The sequence below is a fragment of the Athene cunicularia genome, assembly GCF_003259725.1.
Source record: "Athene cunicularia isolate RWA chromosome 3 unlocalized genomic scaffold, athCun1 chr3_part1, whole genome shotgun sequence".
Classification (NCBI taxonomy): Eukaryota; Metazoa; Chordata; class Aves; order Strigiformes; family Strigidae; genus Athene; species Athene cunicularia.
In genome coordinates, this window is record NW_020799097.1 from 77,271,472 (window position 1) to 77,287,182 (window position 15,711).

A 15,711-nucleotide genomic window follows, 5' to 3' on the forward strand; every position below is an offset into this window, starting at 1 on the left:
TATCTTGCATAACATGACCAAGTAGCTAAAAGTCACATAGCAGAAAAGAAAAACCAGGCAAACAGCTACCCTGACTTAGAAATACATCTAATTACTAGACCTCTCAGACAGTGCCCTCCAAACAGTTTTAACAGAGACAATTTTCCTGCTCTGTTTGGTTCCAGCCAGAGGAATCTGTTTCTGATCAAAACATACAAACTCCACCATAAATCACCAGTGGAGTCGAGTAACTACTTTAGGTTTGGCCCAGCCTATTCATTGCACTCATGTTTATTTCACAAAATAAGCAAATAGCTATTAAAAAAGTTCTTCAGTTAGTTTATTTCTTTCTCTCTGGATCTAATTGACTGAATTAATCCCTCTGAATCTGCTACCTGTTTTCAAACCTCTGACACTCAGACCTGGAATCACAATTAAAATACTCATCAGGAAGACCAGCACTTTCTGACCCATCCCTCCCAGTTACAAAGCACTCTCTTGCCTCACTTCAACTCTTAATGTGCAGAATTTATTACCAAGAAAAACCTTTTGCAAAGCTCTAGGGAAAACAGCCCACATGTGCATCAGGCTTAGCAGTCTCCAGGTAGGTTCTCAGTTCTTGGAGAGCATGATACAAGAGCTTATTCTGCTCGCTAAGTAGAAAAGATTTTCAATCCTGAATAACCCAAATCAAACAGAACAGAAATTTGCAGCAGTGCCTCCCACAAGGCAGCACCCTTTGTGAAGTTCAGGAAAGCTTTCTAAGGGGCCAGTGTTCATAGCTGGTGGGTACTTTGTAGAAACACGCTCTTTGGATGACTGACAGCACAGCTTCCCACCAGCTCCAGTTTACAAGGACAGAAAAAATTCATCTCCACATGGGCAATGCACTTTGTCTGAGGGAAATTAAAGTCTTACAAAAAGCATTTCAAAATGCATGCTGACTTATCTTAATGTTATGTATTAGTACATTTTGAACTCAGATATGTGGCACTTTATTTGCAAACTCTATTCCTCCTGCAGTCATCTTATTTGTAAACCAGCACCTGTAGGAACAAAACATTGTTATTTATAACTCATCTTTCTGTCACATAAACCACCCTTCTGACAAATCCCTTACAGTCCCTTACAAACAGAGCAACTAATGCTGCAAATCCAATTTTATCTAACATATACAGCACTAAATGTGGTTCTGGTCATGGCTGGTTTTACTTCTCTGCCTAAGCTGCAGCAAGTCACTCGCTCCTTCGGTTTCTTCCCCTCTTCTGTACAAACCAGAATAAGAAGGCTAATGTAAATGAGGCAGAAGTTCAGATTAGACAGTACAAGTAGTTCCAAAATTTCAGAACTGAATTGTCTGAAATGCTGATGCTTTGATCCAGCTAGAGAATACAACACAGCTCTGCATTGTGATACTCTTGGAACTGCAAATATCTTGGCTGCATTAAGATACTTTCTGGTGGTTGCTGAAATCTAGGAAAGGCTGGCTCACTGGGAAATAAAATTCTGACTTGCAGAAAATGGTTGGCTTAGGAAGTTGTTCTTCCAGGACAGAAACGAAAATGTAGCCAATGATCACAGTGTGAACAACTGAGATTCAGAAAAGTTCTGGAACAAATCAGTGGTTTGTCCAACCTGGACATGGTTGGCATGTTAGCTCGTTTGATGGTTTCCTCTTCTGACCAAATCCCACTTTTCACTTGACAAACTGGAAAAGATTCTTCAAAACTGTTTCCCAGACAATCCCCACTAGCAGAATCTGGAACTGTTTATTGTCTCATACAAATGACACTAACTGTACAATTGTATGAACTACCCTGAAATGCTTCTGTGAGCAGGCCACATGGTAGTTAATTCCAGTAAATATATAAAGTCCAGAATAAAATTTGGTAATACATTTTCTGGTGCAGCCAGGTTGAATCAAGGCATGCTCACTATCTTGGAGTCTTTCTATCTAATTCTCTGCATGGAATAAAGAAAATGAAGACAAAACTGCTCCATTCTTCCTATGGAAATGCAACTGTTTTTCTAAGACAAAGCTACTTAATCAACATGCTTTTCTCTGAAAACCTTTCTGCTTTGTTACTTGAACACAAATTCCAGTTGTCTTGGAATACCAACATCTCTTAATGAAACTGAAGTTGACTGTGACATTTCAGGGAATGCGCTTGTAAATTATATCTTCACAAAGAGTGAGTACAAAACACAGCCTCTCATTCTAAATATGGATAATACCAAACAGCCTAGAAGAGAAACATGCTGTTACTGAAAGCAGGGAGTTAAAACAGGAGCTTTTACTGTAAGTCATTCTTGATGCTAAAGTTATTAACAAAGTTTGGCTGTGATTTGTTCAACCAATAAAACTTTATCTTAAAGCAATAGTAGCCCCTAGTGCTACAGCTGGATCCAAGAGCATTGCACGCCTGGGCTGTAAAAAATTTCAGGGGAAAAAATGTTAAGCAAGTTTCCAAAACGCAGCATCGGCTTGGTTTTCTTTCTCTAAATCTAGTCATGATGCTACTTAATATTTCACTCTGAAATCCTTGGCTAAATGGAAATAATTTTATTCCAATTCCTTTGCTACAGTGTATTACTATTACCCCAGTATTGGTAACTGGGTTTTGGCAGCCTTATTACAGTTTAGACAATCTCATAAAAAAGATAAATATAGTACAAAACTTATGGAGATGGGTGGAATCGAAAGAATTAAAAATTGCAATTAAAAAATTGAGTCTGTGTGTATTTAGCTAACTGTGCTTTGTATTACTTGTGCCACTGAGCTCTAAATTATTGGAAAACTCCCAATATTTTTCAAGTTAAGCAAACATGACAAACTAAGCATATAAAGTATTACTTTTTTTTTTTTTTTTTTTTTCTGGCCAGTGTACTGGAAGTCATTGGCTGCAGAATCAGTTCCTATTGTATTACCTAATGTAAAGCTTTCTCTCATTTTAGTCATCACAAAGGCAAAAACTTAAATAGATTGCTAAGAAATTGCCAGTACAAGATATATTTGTCATGCTCACTATCTAATTTCACAATGACCTATGATGACATAGTGCAGTTTGATTACCATAAAACATTAGGATTAGAAAAAGATCTCATTTAAAATTCTTTATAAAGAAGGCAGTACTTTTACAGAATAACAAAGAAGCAGCTTTTTCTTTGAAAATAGCTAGTAAAATATTCTTTTGAGGAAGTGTTATAAATACCTGCAATTTAAGTTCATGTAATTCCTCTCTGATTGACTGTAATGAGTCTCCATTTATCTTGTAAACTGAATACTTAATCACTGTGTTCAAAATGACATCAGATTATTACAGTGTTCAGTACATCTAAAACAAAAAGTTATTAACTGGCTAATTTGCAAGCCTGAAGGGACTTCAGACTCTGAATTAAGTAATGCATTATTTATATTTCAGGATTATGGAATTGGCTCCATCTGGATCTCTGTGGTTTATAAAACAACAGACTTTAATCACAACTGCAAGTGATTAAATTTTCACCACTGACCACTGGTGGCTTCCAGCAGAATTCAGCTGGAGAAGGTGAAATGCACAGAAACGCAGTGTATCAAATTTTAAGAGATAGATGTGAAAAAGTCCCTGTGCTTCTTGAGAAATTTGGAGGGATTTAGGCATGAAAATCATAAAATCTGATCTTGGGAAACTGGTTCATCTGCCACCTAGCCCTGCGAGGTACACACTCTCACCATTTTATTCTGATGTTCCTCAGGCACTTGGAGATGTGCTGCTGAGGATGGCTCATCTGGGTGAGGAGGGGGGAGTTCAGCATACAATGCACTCCTGCCTGGCCAGGTTACTCCTTCACCTACCAGTCCTTGGGGCGGCTTCCTAAGAGCCCATTTTTACTTACACCGACAGGATGAAGTTACTTGCAAAAGACAACAGTCACTGTGTTTAACACAGAGCTGAAAGTGCCAGTGCCGTTTGTTTGCAGGACCCACCAGCAAGTGAAGCAAGTAGTCGCAGCCACAGGAGAGGAGGTCCCTTGTATGCTCCCCTTGGCAGGGTAAGACAGGGACAAAGACTTCTTTTTACCCACTGAGCACCAGACTGGAAGCTGTTTTGCACAGGGTCTCCTCCAAGTCTCGCCTTTGTGAAGCTGTGAAGAAAACTGGCTGCAGTTGCTTAAGGCAGGAAGAAACCCTGGGTTCTCATCTCTACTACAAACCCTGCTTGTCTGTTTTCTCCATAGGCTGTTCATAGAAGCAGAAATCTCTCCTGGGTAACTGGAAGATTGTGGCTGTGCCATATGACCCAGCGATACATATTTACACTAACCAGTTCTATCAGGGCTCCTGCCAGGAATGCTGTATCTGGCTTATCCCAAAAGGTTTAGGAAGGGCTGCCCCAGAGCAGCTGGGCATGCCCCCTTGCCACCCTGGGAAGGAGTTGGATTTAAGACTTCGTCGAACTACAGCCTTAGTAATCTGTCGTTGTTTAGGCCCAGCTGGCAATTAAACACCGTGTGGCTGCTCATTCATTCCTTTTCCCCAATGGGATGGGGAGGAGAAAATACAACAAAAGGCTCATAGGTCGAAATAAGGATAGGGAGAGATCACTCACCAATTACCATCATGGGCAAAACAGACTCGACTTGGGGAAAATTTATTTATTACCAATCAAATCAGAGTAGGATAATAAAAAATCAAATCTTAAAAACACCTTCCCCCCCAACCCTCCCTTCTTTCCAGGTTTACCGTCACTCCTGATTTTCTCTATCCTCCTCCCCTCCAGCAGCTCAGGGGGGCAGGGGATGGGTATTGCGGTCAGTTCATCACACGCTGTCTCTGCCACTTCTTCCTCCTCAGGAGGAGGACTCCTCACACACATGCCCTGCTCCAGCATGGAGTCCCTCCCATGGGAGACAGTCCTCCATGAACTTTTCCAACTTGAGTCCTTCCCATGGGCTGCAGTTCTTCATGAACTGCTCCAGCATGGAGTCCCTCCCATGGGGCTCAGTCCTTCAGGCACAGGCTGCCCCAGTGTGGGTCCCCCACGGGGTCACAAGTCCTGAGACGGCAAATCTGCTCCAGTGTGGGCTCCTCTCTTCGCAGGTGTGCAGGTCCTGCCAGGGGCCTGCTCCAGCGTGGGCTTCCCATGGGGGTCACAGCCTCCTTCAGGGGCATCCACCTGCTCTGGCGTGGGGTCCTCCCTGGGCTGCAGGTGGATCTCTGCTCCACCATGGACCTCCATGGGTGCAGGGGCACAGCCTGCCCCACCATGGGCTGCACCACGGGCTGCAGGGGAGTCTCTGCTCTGGCACCTGGAGCATCTGCTCCCACTCCTTCTTCACTGACCTTGGTGCCTGCAGAGTTGTTTCTCTCACATATTCTCACTCCTCTCTCTGCTGCAGGCTACCCAGCAGGTTTTTTTCCCTTCTTAAATATGTTCTCACAGAGGTGCTACCACCATTGCCAATGGGTTCAGCCTTGGCCAGCAGCAGGTCTGTCTTGGAGCCAGCTGGCATTGGCTCTATCAGACACAGGGGAAGCTTTTAGCATCTTTTCACAGGAGCTATCCCTGTAGCCCCCCTGCTACCAAAACCTTGCCCTTGCAAACCCAATACATCATCTTTCTGCAGTGCCACATACTTCCCACCATGTAAGCACAAGGAGCTCAGCTGCTAAAACCAGGGTTTTGATTCTGCTATAGGGACCAGATGTTCTAATTGCCTCCAAAAGCCATGATATTTTTAAGCATTTAGGCTTTAATTACTTGTCCAGGACTATGGAGGATGAAATGCCCTTCTGTAGACAGCAAGTGCATGTAAGGCCTACTTAATTTGTGTGGAACTTAAAACTGTTATCGGATTTCATGTTGAATTTCACTTGCAGGGGGACAGTGGCAGAGCTAAGTAAAAAACCAGATACTCCAACTTCCCTGTTCTCCCATCTACCCAGACGAACCAGGCTATCCACACCATATTTGTTTAAGTAATTACAGAGACCCCAGACTGTTAACTGATTTAATGAATATCCATTTTTGCCATCTTTTTTTAATTAATTTTTTGAGATATTGTCCTTGATCAGGTGTGAGTGTGACAGCACACCTGTTAATCAGCCAGACATGTCAAAAAGCAGGTGCCAAAGGGATAGCAAATAAAGATAAAAGGTATCCATCAATATGTTTGCCTTCCTCCAGACCTCCAGTCATCCTTACAGTCAGAATCTCTCAAAACAGTAATAGAGGGGAGAAAAAAAAAAATCAGTATTTTAAGGTATTTTGTCCATGATATTTAAGAGATTTTTTCTCTGCTACAATATCTGTTCCTTTGTGAATGGTTTGGTTACTCTGCAAGATTGAAGAGGGTGATCTGTTCATCCCTCAAGTCACTGAGCATAATGAAGAGAATTGAAAACATGAGGCATTGGAAATGAGAGAGTAGTTTGTGTCCTTGAACTATTTTGTTACAGTGATCATCCTGCAGCAGCTTCGGAAATGACAAACTGCTCACTGAATCCCACAGAAACCATGGGACCAAAATCTCTTAAGCTATCCAGGGGCTGGGAGACAAATAAAGCAGGGCCAGCTGTTGTGCATAAAGACTACCTCAGTAGAATACCAGTATTGTAAGCCCCAAACATCTGAGAGTCCAGGAGACAAGAGAGTGTTTCCCAATTCACGTATCAGTCAGCCAGCCTCCTGGCTAATAAATCCTTAACAAACGTATGCCCCAGGCATTTAGCAAATCCCTTCAAAACAGGGTTTATGAGAAGGGGCAGTCCCTGCACAATATTCTTTTGAACACAACCTGCAACAGCCGGAACTGGGAACTGACAGCACAAGTCATCGGGACACATGTAGCCTTCAAGAGCATAATCTAATGTATGAAATCTTGATAAGGGAGGTGGATCTGTTGAAGCCTGATGGGCTAAAATGACAGCACTCAGGCAATGTGACAGCTCTTTGAGCCTCTCTTGAAAGTATGCACAGCTTCTCTCAGCTGAGTACTTGGGAAAGAAAGAAGCCTCTCTTCAAAGATGACAGTAGGAAGTTTTACTCAACAATACTAAGCTGAAGTGATCCAATGGCATCATCAGTACCATCATCAGGCAGCAATAATACTGTTAACAGTACCATTATCTTTCTATGTCCTTGGCTTAATGGTGCTCAGAGCCAGATCCCAACAGAGCACAGCTTGCCCGAGGCGCAACCACACCAGAACCGAGGTGCCCAAATTCAAGAACCCGTCCCTGTGAAAATCCCCCTTGCCCACTGTAAAAGCCAGAACCTGCTGCTTTGCTGTTGTAGACACCTAGGGCATCCACATTTGTAGGACTTGACTCGGAGTGCACTGATGTCCGGCATGGGTGCTGCAGTCCTGCTGCCATTTTTCCTTATGACAGGCAGCAGCTGGGGCCAGCAGCACTGTCCAGCACTCACCATGTGCTGAGGGTGCAGAGTGGGGACATGACAGTGGCCTGTGCCACCTGAATTTCAGCCTGCAGAGGTAGCTTTGCCTATCAGTTGGGCAACAGCAATCAGTTGCTGTCCCTGTTAAGAACAGGGATGATGGGGAGAAGTCTCCTCTGCTTCTCCCATCTCCTGTGCCTGGTGGCAGTGGCAGGTCAGCTGGCTACTGGTAGGGAGAGACAGACATGGCCTTAAGCACAATATACATGTGCATGGGTAGCTACCTAAAGAGACTGAGCAGAAGCAGCTTTTTCCAATCTTGTGTTTCCTCCTGCCCCGTAAACAGCTGAAGCTGGGGTCCTGTGCAGCCAAATAAGGCTCAGGGCAAGCCAGGAAGAAAGTGAGAGAACAAGAGGGAGAAAAGAACCTGCCTATGTTCTAACCTACACACCAAGGGATGCTTATGCATTTTGCATGAGAGAGCAGATGGACAAATGGTATAAACAAGCTAGGTCTCCCCGTGGAGCTGACTAGTGTTTTCAACCACAAAGACTACACAAACAACTCCCCTGCTGAGATTTAGGTACTTTATTTGATGATGCAGAAATTAACATAGCCCCATCTTCCCCAGGCTGTATTGAATCTTCAAGGCTGATAAGCAAAATAGTCCAAGGAAGTGAGTTACACTTCAGAAGTAAAGTGAATTTTAAGGCTCCCAATATACCTTTGTTTACCTCTTATATTTAGTTTGTGTTAATCCAACTCTTGAAATTATACGCATTCTGATGGAAAACAATTGCCAAAGCTGGTAACTGGCTGTGAGCCACTGCTAGAGAGAACATAAAGGGCTGGACACGATCTTTGGTTTGAACAGATGCTACCATTCATTCATCCTGGTTAGCCCTTAAAGCATCCCTTGAATGTATCACTTAAAACTTTATGGTGTCTTGGCATCTCTCTGCCTAAAAATCAGTCAATAGCTTCTGAAAGACATCTGTATCTTCCTAGAAGTTAGGCATGTGGAATTGTCAAAAACAAAGCAACAGTAGTCATAGACAGTGTTTTATTGCTACTACTTTAATCATAGCTACTACTTTAATCAATCATATCAAATTAAAATATTTAATGTGTAATAAGTTGGCAATATAAAAACAATGTGTGTTTTTGTTACGGCAAATGCAGTACCTCAGGTATGTCCCTTTAAACAGGACTTCAGAGTCTGTGAGGTTATTTTTAGTCAACCTTAATATTTATCGGTAAATTTTTACTCAGTAGCAGACTGTTGTTTAGCATGCTGATGGCTTTGCTGTCTCTCTCTCCCTTCCTCTCCTTTTCTCATTTCAGGTTATGCTAGTTTTTCCTCAAAGTTTTAAAATTTATCAGCTCTCTCACATTTCTTGCATTTGAAAATGAGGCTGAAAAATGAGTGGAAGCCATACTATCTGCTGACTTTTGTCTGTATCTGCTGACTCTCTATTTGGCAAGAGTCAGCTTTACTTTTGAGACTTACACTGTGAAGGCTATTAGTGTCTGTTTCCCTTCCTTATAAAGAATTTATCTGTTTGCTTTGCTTAAATTAATGCATTACATTTGAACTGCAGAGAACCCATACTGTATATTTTGTCTCCCTAAGCATTAGTTGGCATTATAAAAGAAAATATAATTTATACTGCAATTAAAAAAAAAAATAAAAAAATCAGGCTCTTCATTTGAGCTTCCATTAAGCATAAGTCTGTGCAAGAACCAATGCTACCACTGCTTTCAAGTTTCAGAGTTTCTTCTAACTGTGAAGAGGAGCAAGGAATTAAAACAACTGCAGAAAACCAGGAAAACCTAACAATCATTCATGTGGCAGTACAGCATACTTCTGTGGATTCCATGGTATTTTTATACTGCACCTGCTCATCCAAGGTGGCAATATTTATAGTGAGATTTTGAGAAGTCTACTGTTAATTAAGGACTGTGTTCATAACCAAACTAGTGACTGAAAAGCACTGAGCAAGATGTTGGTGAGATGGTCTGATGGTAGATACCAATCACTGCTTCCACTTCCCTTACTGTTAATTAGCTTAACAAGCAAAGATATGGCACTGCACTCCGAGAGCTCTGAGAGGAAAAGGAGAACAAGGGACTTCAAAGTACAAAAAAAGCCAAACCTTAAAAAAGTTTTGAGAAAAAGGGAAGTCTTGATTATTTAAAAAACCTCACCTTATAATGCAAACTGTAAATTCATTTTCATTGTAAGTTGCTTGCACTCTGTGTAGTCCACCTAAAACCTACTCACCATCTAATTAATACTTGAAAGAGTTTTTAAAGAGTTCATGAGCCCTGGGCTGCTCCTTTACTGAGAAATGCATTTTTCCCCAAGTATTTGTTTTCTTTAGGCTAAGATAATTTCTGTAATTAGAAGGAAAAAAATATTAGTGATCTCAAAAAGATTCCACAAAAAGAAGTACATTCTAGTCTTTACAAGCATTTTAGTTTGGTCTCCCTACTTTTGCTTAGATGAAGATGGCAAATTGGGGGAATGAAGAACTGTGATTCTTCTGGTCATGTGCAACATGCCATGGCTACTGTAAAAGCGCTAGATCTGATTACTATTAATATATATTATTATATTTGCCCTCTCAGGAAGGAAGACAAATTTTGAAAAAGAAACTCTCACTCTACTAAAAGAGTCAGATCATATTAATTTCTTAGCTGTTAAATAAATAAATATCTGAGTTTCTAAAGAAAGGACTAAAAAACTGACAGCACTCTGAAGTGGCAATGTAACAGAGCCTTAAATGAAAGGTGGTAGAGAAACAGGGACAGTCAAAAAGAGAGTAAATGTGAGAAGTTTCTAAACCCCAAAAGATATAACAAATTTGTTCCCAATACCTCATTCCATATTTTCACAGTAATATTATTCTAACAGATGGTTCTTTAAGCTGTAATTGCATTTCTTTGCAAGACAATTTGAAACACAGCAACACAGCACTGTGTAGAGCATATAATCAAAATTTGGTCTCCTTTGAAAATATTCAATTTTGTGGCATGTTATTAATCATTATGGAATAGAGATACGCTATTATTAACATTTGTACTTTTCACTGAAAATCATGTAGTATTTAATGTTTCATCTATAAAAAGCTGTGGCTTGGATAAAAGTGATTACATGACACACTCATTTTTAAATAAAAGTGCAAGCACTCACTTGTTGGGTAATGCTAAGTGTTCAAATACAATGAAAGATTAATAACAACATATTTCTAATGTTTTCTTGCACTAGCAAGTAAGTTCTAAGATTGGTTGTTCTTCAAGATTGTATGGAGCTACTGTATGTAGCAAAATCAAAGAATAGGTAAGGTTACAAATACAGATTTCCTGGGGTCCTTTATGCAGAAGTGCTTATGCAGAAAGCTTGGCAAACGTTATTTCATTTATTAAGAAGTTATGCAAAAGTTGTCATCTTTGGTCCACTGTGATCTCTAAGTGAGGAAAGGTTTAATGCCTCAGAGGATGTGGCCTCTGTTTAGCACTTCTGGAGAGCAAATTTATGCAAGGCAGGGGGTATTATGTCTGGGAAAGGACCTCCAGACAGGTCTATAAGTTCTTTTTGTCTACAATATTTTCTTCTCAAGCAACTGTCATCACATCTTAGAGAGACAAGCATCTTTTCAAAACAAAGAATGACTTAATGTCCCTTACTCACTGGCAAAAATCAGAAGTAGCTGAAGTGGCAGACTTAGCTGCAAGTGAAACTAAGAAGTCACAGTTCTCTTCCGAACACTGATTCAGACTATAAGCAAGCCAAAAGTCCAGGGAAAGCTCTAAATCAGATTCTGATCTCACCAATATCAGAGCCCCCATTCAATATTTCAGCCTGTGCAACTGAGATTACAATGTGGACCATCCTCCTTTAATGGCAAAAGCAGCATTATTTTCCATCAGGAATCTTCACAGCATGCCTGTGATATGGACAGGGCTTTGTAATACTGCCAAGTCAAGACTGCTTTCCAAGGTATATTGTTGAAGGGATTGGGTTTTTTTTGCAGATATAAAAATTTTTTTCAAACTCTTATAGCTTCACTTGTGATCTTGGACCTGTGAAGGATAATAGGTTGGGAGAGTATCACTGCAGACAGACAACTCCTCAGTTCCAAGCTTCAAGTCAGCCTGCACTGGCTCGTTTTCACCTTTCAGCGCCGTGCAGTTTCTCAGCTGCAGTTCTTTGGTGAAGCAGAATTCAATCTGACCAATTGTTTGTGCTTTTTCACCCTAGAAATGTACAGGATGAGATCAGCTTAATGATGAGAATAAATAAATTTTTCAGATATATTGCCTTACCTTTAGAATACAGTAGTGCTTATTTGTACATCTGCTACTTGAAAAATGTGAAGGAGACACCAAAGGCTTATAGTACATATTTGTCCTTAAGGAGCAAGCAGACATGGAAACATATTCCTATCACATAATTCAGCAACAGTTTTTGGAAACTGCCTAACTAGTAAGTCTCATTATGAAATGCTGTGGCACCGATTATCTTAGCATTTACCAAAACTGCGCAGTACACAGAAGCTGTTCACCTTAATCATGAGCTCTGGCTGAACTCTGTTAATATTGAAGGGGGTGTGTGACCTGAAAGCCACCTTTCATCAACTCTTTTGTAGCAAGATGGGAACTGAGGCAAAGAAAATTCTCCAAAAGGGAGAAAAGAAACTTGGTTTTATAATAGCTTTTACTGTAAAGAATACAGAAGCAAGTTGTCAAAAGTAGCAGAAATGTAATTTTTTGGACTACAGGACAGACTAGGAAGAAAAATATTGGCCATTAATGAGGCAGACAGGCACAAAAGCCTTCCATGTGGGAACGAAGATTATACAAACATCCCCCAGAATGCTCAGGTATGACAAAGTGCATGTGGAAAAAAAATTGGTTTTGAAACCACTAAACAGGAAAAATATATATGTACAAGACAAAAGTAACCGTGGTGAATTTTTGTTGTTGTTTTGGTTTGGGTTTTTTTGGTTGGGATTTTTTTTGGTTTGGTTTTGGGTTTTTTGTTGGTGGAGTTTTTTTGAAGGGGTTTTGTGGTTTGTTTTGTTGTTTGGTTTTTTTTTTAAAAAAAGAAACCTAAGAACACAGCAAGTGTGTAATACGTTTTAAGCATCAAAGTAGCCCCATAATGCACTTCAGGCATTGACACGTCTGGAACTCTGAAAAGGGCTATCTTTAAGTAACTGGGGTGTACTTTTTCCTTTCTATTACCCATTAGCTTCAGCTGTTTATCACAGAAGACTCAAACTGTAAATTACCTTCACATAATTTAAACAGTGTCCCAATTGTACTAAAAGCAATGGCAAAACTACAGTGAACAGAGCTGGAAACTGGGATTTTTGTTAGCTCTGTATTTCTTCAACATCAAGTAGTGGGTGAGTGTGCAACCCACATTCAACTCATATTCCTCTGTTGCTTAAAGTAACATAAAAATACATTTTAAAAACAAGTGTAACCTAGAATTCTTTTTCACACGAAGAAACATCTGAGTATAAAAACCTCAGAGCACTACTAAAGCAAATGAGCTGACAACAGAGAAGTTATTAAACTCCAACAGCACATGTATGTTGGCAAGATTTCATAGAATTGTCATCTGTATGGGCAATAATTCTGTCAAGTGTTTTGTAGTAAGCCATTTTTATCAAGCTGAGATAATAAAGAACTACACGTAAGAGGGAAAGCTATCTTGTGGGTTTGGTTTTCTGTTTTCTTTTTGAATTAAAGGTGGAGTAACCTAGCTGAAAAGTTAAAAAACAGCTATGCAGCCTAAACATGTAACTGTTAATAATACTATTTTGTTCCTTCAAAGGCATTTTTGGTTCAGATATGGTGACCTGATTTTATACTCTAACACGCTGTCTCTGCATACAACATTCTCTACTGCACTGTGATGCTCAGTAAACATTGTCAAGGAAAAGTAGAAAGAAATGGACATTTTAGCCACCATGGCTCAGAAGGAAAGACTACGGTCATCCTGAACCACAGTGAAGGTCAAAAGGCCTTTTTATACCTTTTTAGGTAGGGGGTTTTGAGAACAACTTCAGAGACAAGCCTCTGAGCTGCTTTATTTCTGAAGGATTCTGTCCACTAACTTCTTCATGCAGGACACATGATCCATGCCCAGTGAAGGGAAGACTGCTGTTAACAGGCAATACCCTCATCAAGGCCAGCAGTCACTGGTTCCATTCACCTCACTCTTGTTGGTTCTAGTAACTCACCCTATGGCAATTAAGCTTAAGCAGAAGTGGAAAGTACTGAGCTACAGCAATACCAGCACGGTGGTTACAGCATAAGATGCAGGTTCAAATCTTTTAAGACAAAGACCTTTAAAACCCAGTGCTCCCACTTTCTGGGTAAGTATGCTAACAGCAAAGTTCTTAGGTAAAGAATGGACATTTCCCCCACTAACAATATTTCTGCATTAAGAAAAGGCTGTGGCAACAGTAACATAAGCTGAACTCAGTAGTGCCTGTAAGTAAGCAATGTTTTTATGAACTCAACTCCAAGAATCAAGCAATAGCTAGTCTGCAAAGAGCTGTACAAGCAAGGAACACCCAGATCTAAGTGTTGCCATGCTGAGGATTTTTCACTCTATTTTTTCTTTTCTTTTTTGATAAAAAGTGCTCTTTTTTTAAAAAAAAAAAAAAGTTGTTGGTTTTTGGTTTGTTTTTGGTTTTGGGGGATTTGGGGAGTATGTGTTTGGGATTTTTACCTCTTCTGGAGGAAGACATTGGATCTTTGGCATTACACCGTAAAATCTTGTAAGAGCTTCCTTTATGGCAGTCATCTGAAAAATTAAAAAGCTTATATAAATTAATAAGTCACTAGCACATCTTCCAACAGCTCCCACACAGTTCACAAAAACTTTTAGATAAAACACAACCTTAAAGAATTATACAATTAAAAAAAGATCACTTATTCTCTAGAAATTACTTGCCTCCTGACAAAAAAAAAGTACCTGCACATGATTTTGTTTTATAAAAGATTGCCTCTTACCTGGTAATATGAACTGCTCGGCTTTATCCCAGCTTTCAGAAGACAACTGAAAGATAAAACATTTTTCCATGGTTCCTGTATGCAAACATAACTTCATAATCATTAGGCAAATAGATAATTTTAGTGAGAACTTGACAAGCATTACAGCAATGGGGAGTAAGGGAAACTTGCCTTCCTTCCACCCTCTACAAGGCCTAGGAAAGCTTCTCTTTTTCTGAAAGGTCACTTCCCATCTAACTCAGCAGGGTGAGGAAGAACCCTCTCCCCCATCTTAAGCTGAGAAGGTGGGAGAGTTGAGTCTTCACACACAGCTGGGAAATTTGTGGGACCTTCAGAATGCTCCACTGAGCACCAATTAGGACATGCAGTTTAATTGCCGCCTTCTCCCTGCCTTGAACCATACCCCTGGTGCTCCGGCCACCTGAAGGGGGCAGAAGCAGACTTGTGAGGCTGCTCTAGGCACCCTCATGTTCCAATACAGGGTGGGCTTGCTGGGCTGGGAGCCGCACAGCTCACTGGGAGAGGGACACGGTGCATGGATCTGGATCAACATCAACGTCAGGGAAAGCAACATTTCCTAACAAGTATGTTTTTGAAGATGAAAGGTCATTATCATAAGAGAAACAAAGTAACTCTCAAGAACCTCTAGCCTATATACCCCTTCCTTTAGATTTGGCCCTGAGGGAAGCCCACACTTCTAAAGCTGACAACAAGATTCAGGACTCAATAGGTGCTAAGTCTCTAAGTTCCAGCTTCTTCTGTAAGGAATGGGAATGTTCAGCATCTTGCAGGATTTAATCCACAAGTGCTGATGATGCTCAACCCTTCCAAGGCTCAGGGGAGATTTAACCCAGCTGACTACAGATCTATCTGTTTGTCAACAGTCATTTGACTCTGGATAAGGAGCCTGCATAATGTTGTCTTATTAATAATTTCCTTTTTGGAAACAATCTTTTAATCACTAACACTACTTTTTCCCATCAAGTATAAATGAAATGAAATGAGAACATTAGCAGTCTTCATTCTTTTCAGTAACAATTTAATTATGTTCATTTTTTACAATTGAGAATATGCTCTGAGCAATTCATTTCAACATGTTTCAGTCTATTCTTTTTCAGTGTTACACATGCTGATACAGAGTCACATAATTGGTCACTGTGCCATCTGTTAAATGTTTTAGTCACACCATCACAGCTACTCAGGCAAATGACTTCTCAGACATTATTAATGTTAACACTACATATGACATGCTCTTAAGCACTGTGTCTAGGAAAATCTCAGTTTTACAAGACACCTACAAAAATTGGGGGGGGAACCT

General features: G+C 40.4%; 1 protein-coding gene across 3 annotated transcripts in view; it reads right to left on the reverse strand.

Annotated features, from left to right (window-relative positions):
* Positions 1-8,403: 8,403 nt before the first annotated feature.
* Positions 8,404-15,711, reverse strand: part of RNASET2 (ribonuclease T2) — a 30,558-nt gene continuing 23,250 nt past the window's right edge. For all 3 annotated transcript variants that reach the window (XM_026845825.1, XM_026845823.1, XM_026845824.1), the window contains 3 exons: positions 14,394-14,439; positions 14,110-14,184; positions 8,404-11,618 (listed from right to left, as the gene is read on the reverse strand). In XM_026845825.1, coding sequence (XP_026701626.1) covers positions 11,427-11,618; positions 14,110-14,184; positions 14,394-14,439 — 313 coding nt within the window. In that variant the 3' untranslated portion in view covers positions 8,404-11,426. The remainder of the gene's footprint in view (positions 11,619-14,109; positions 14,185-14,393; positions 14,440-15,711) is intronic.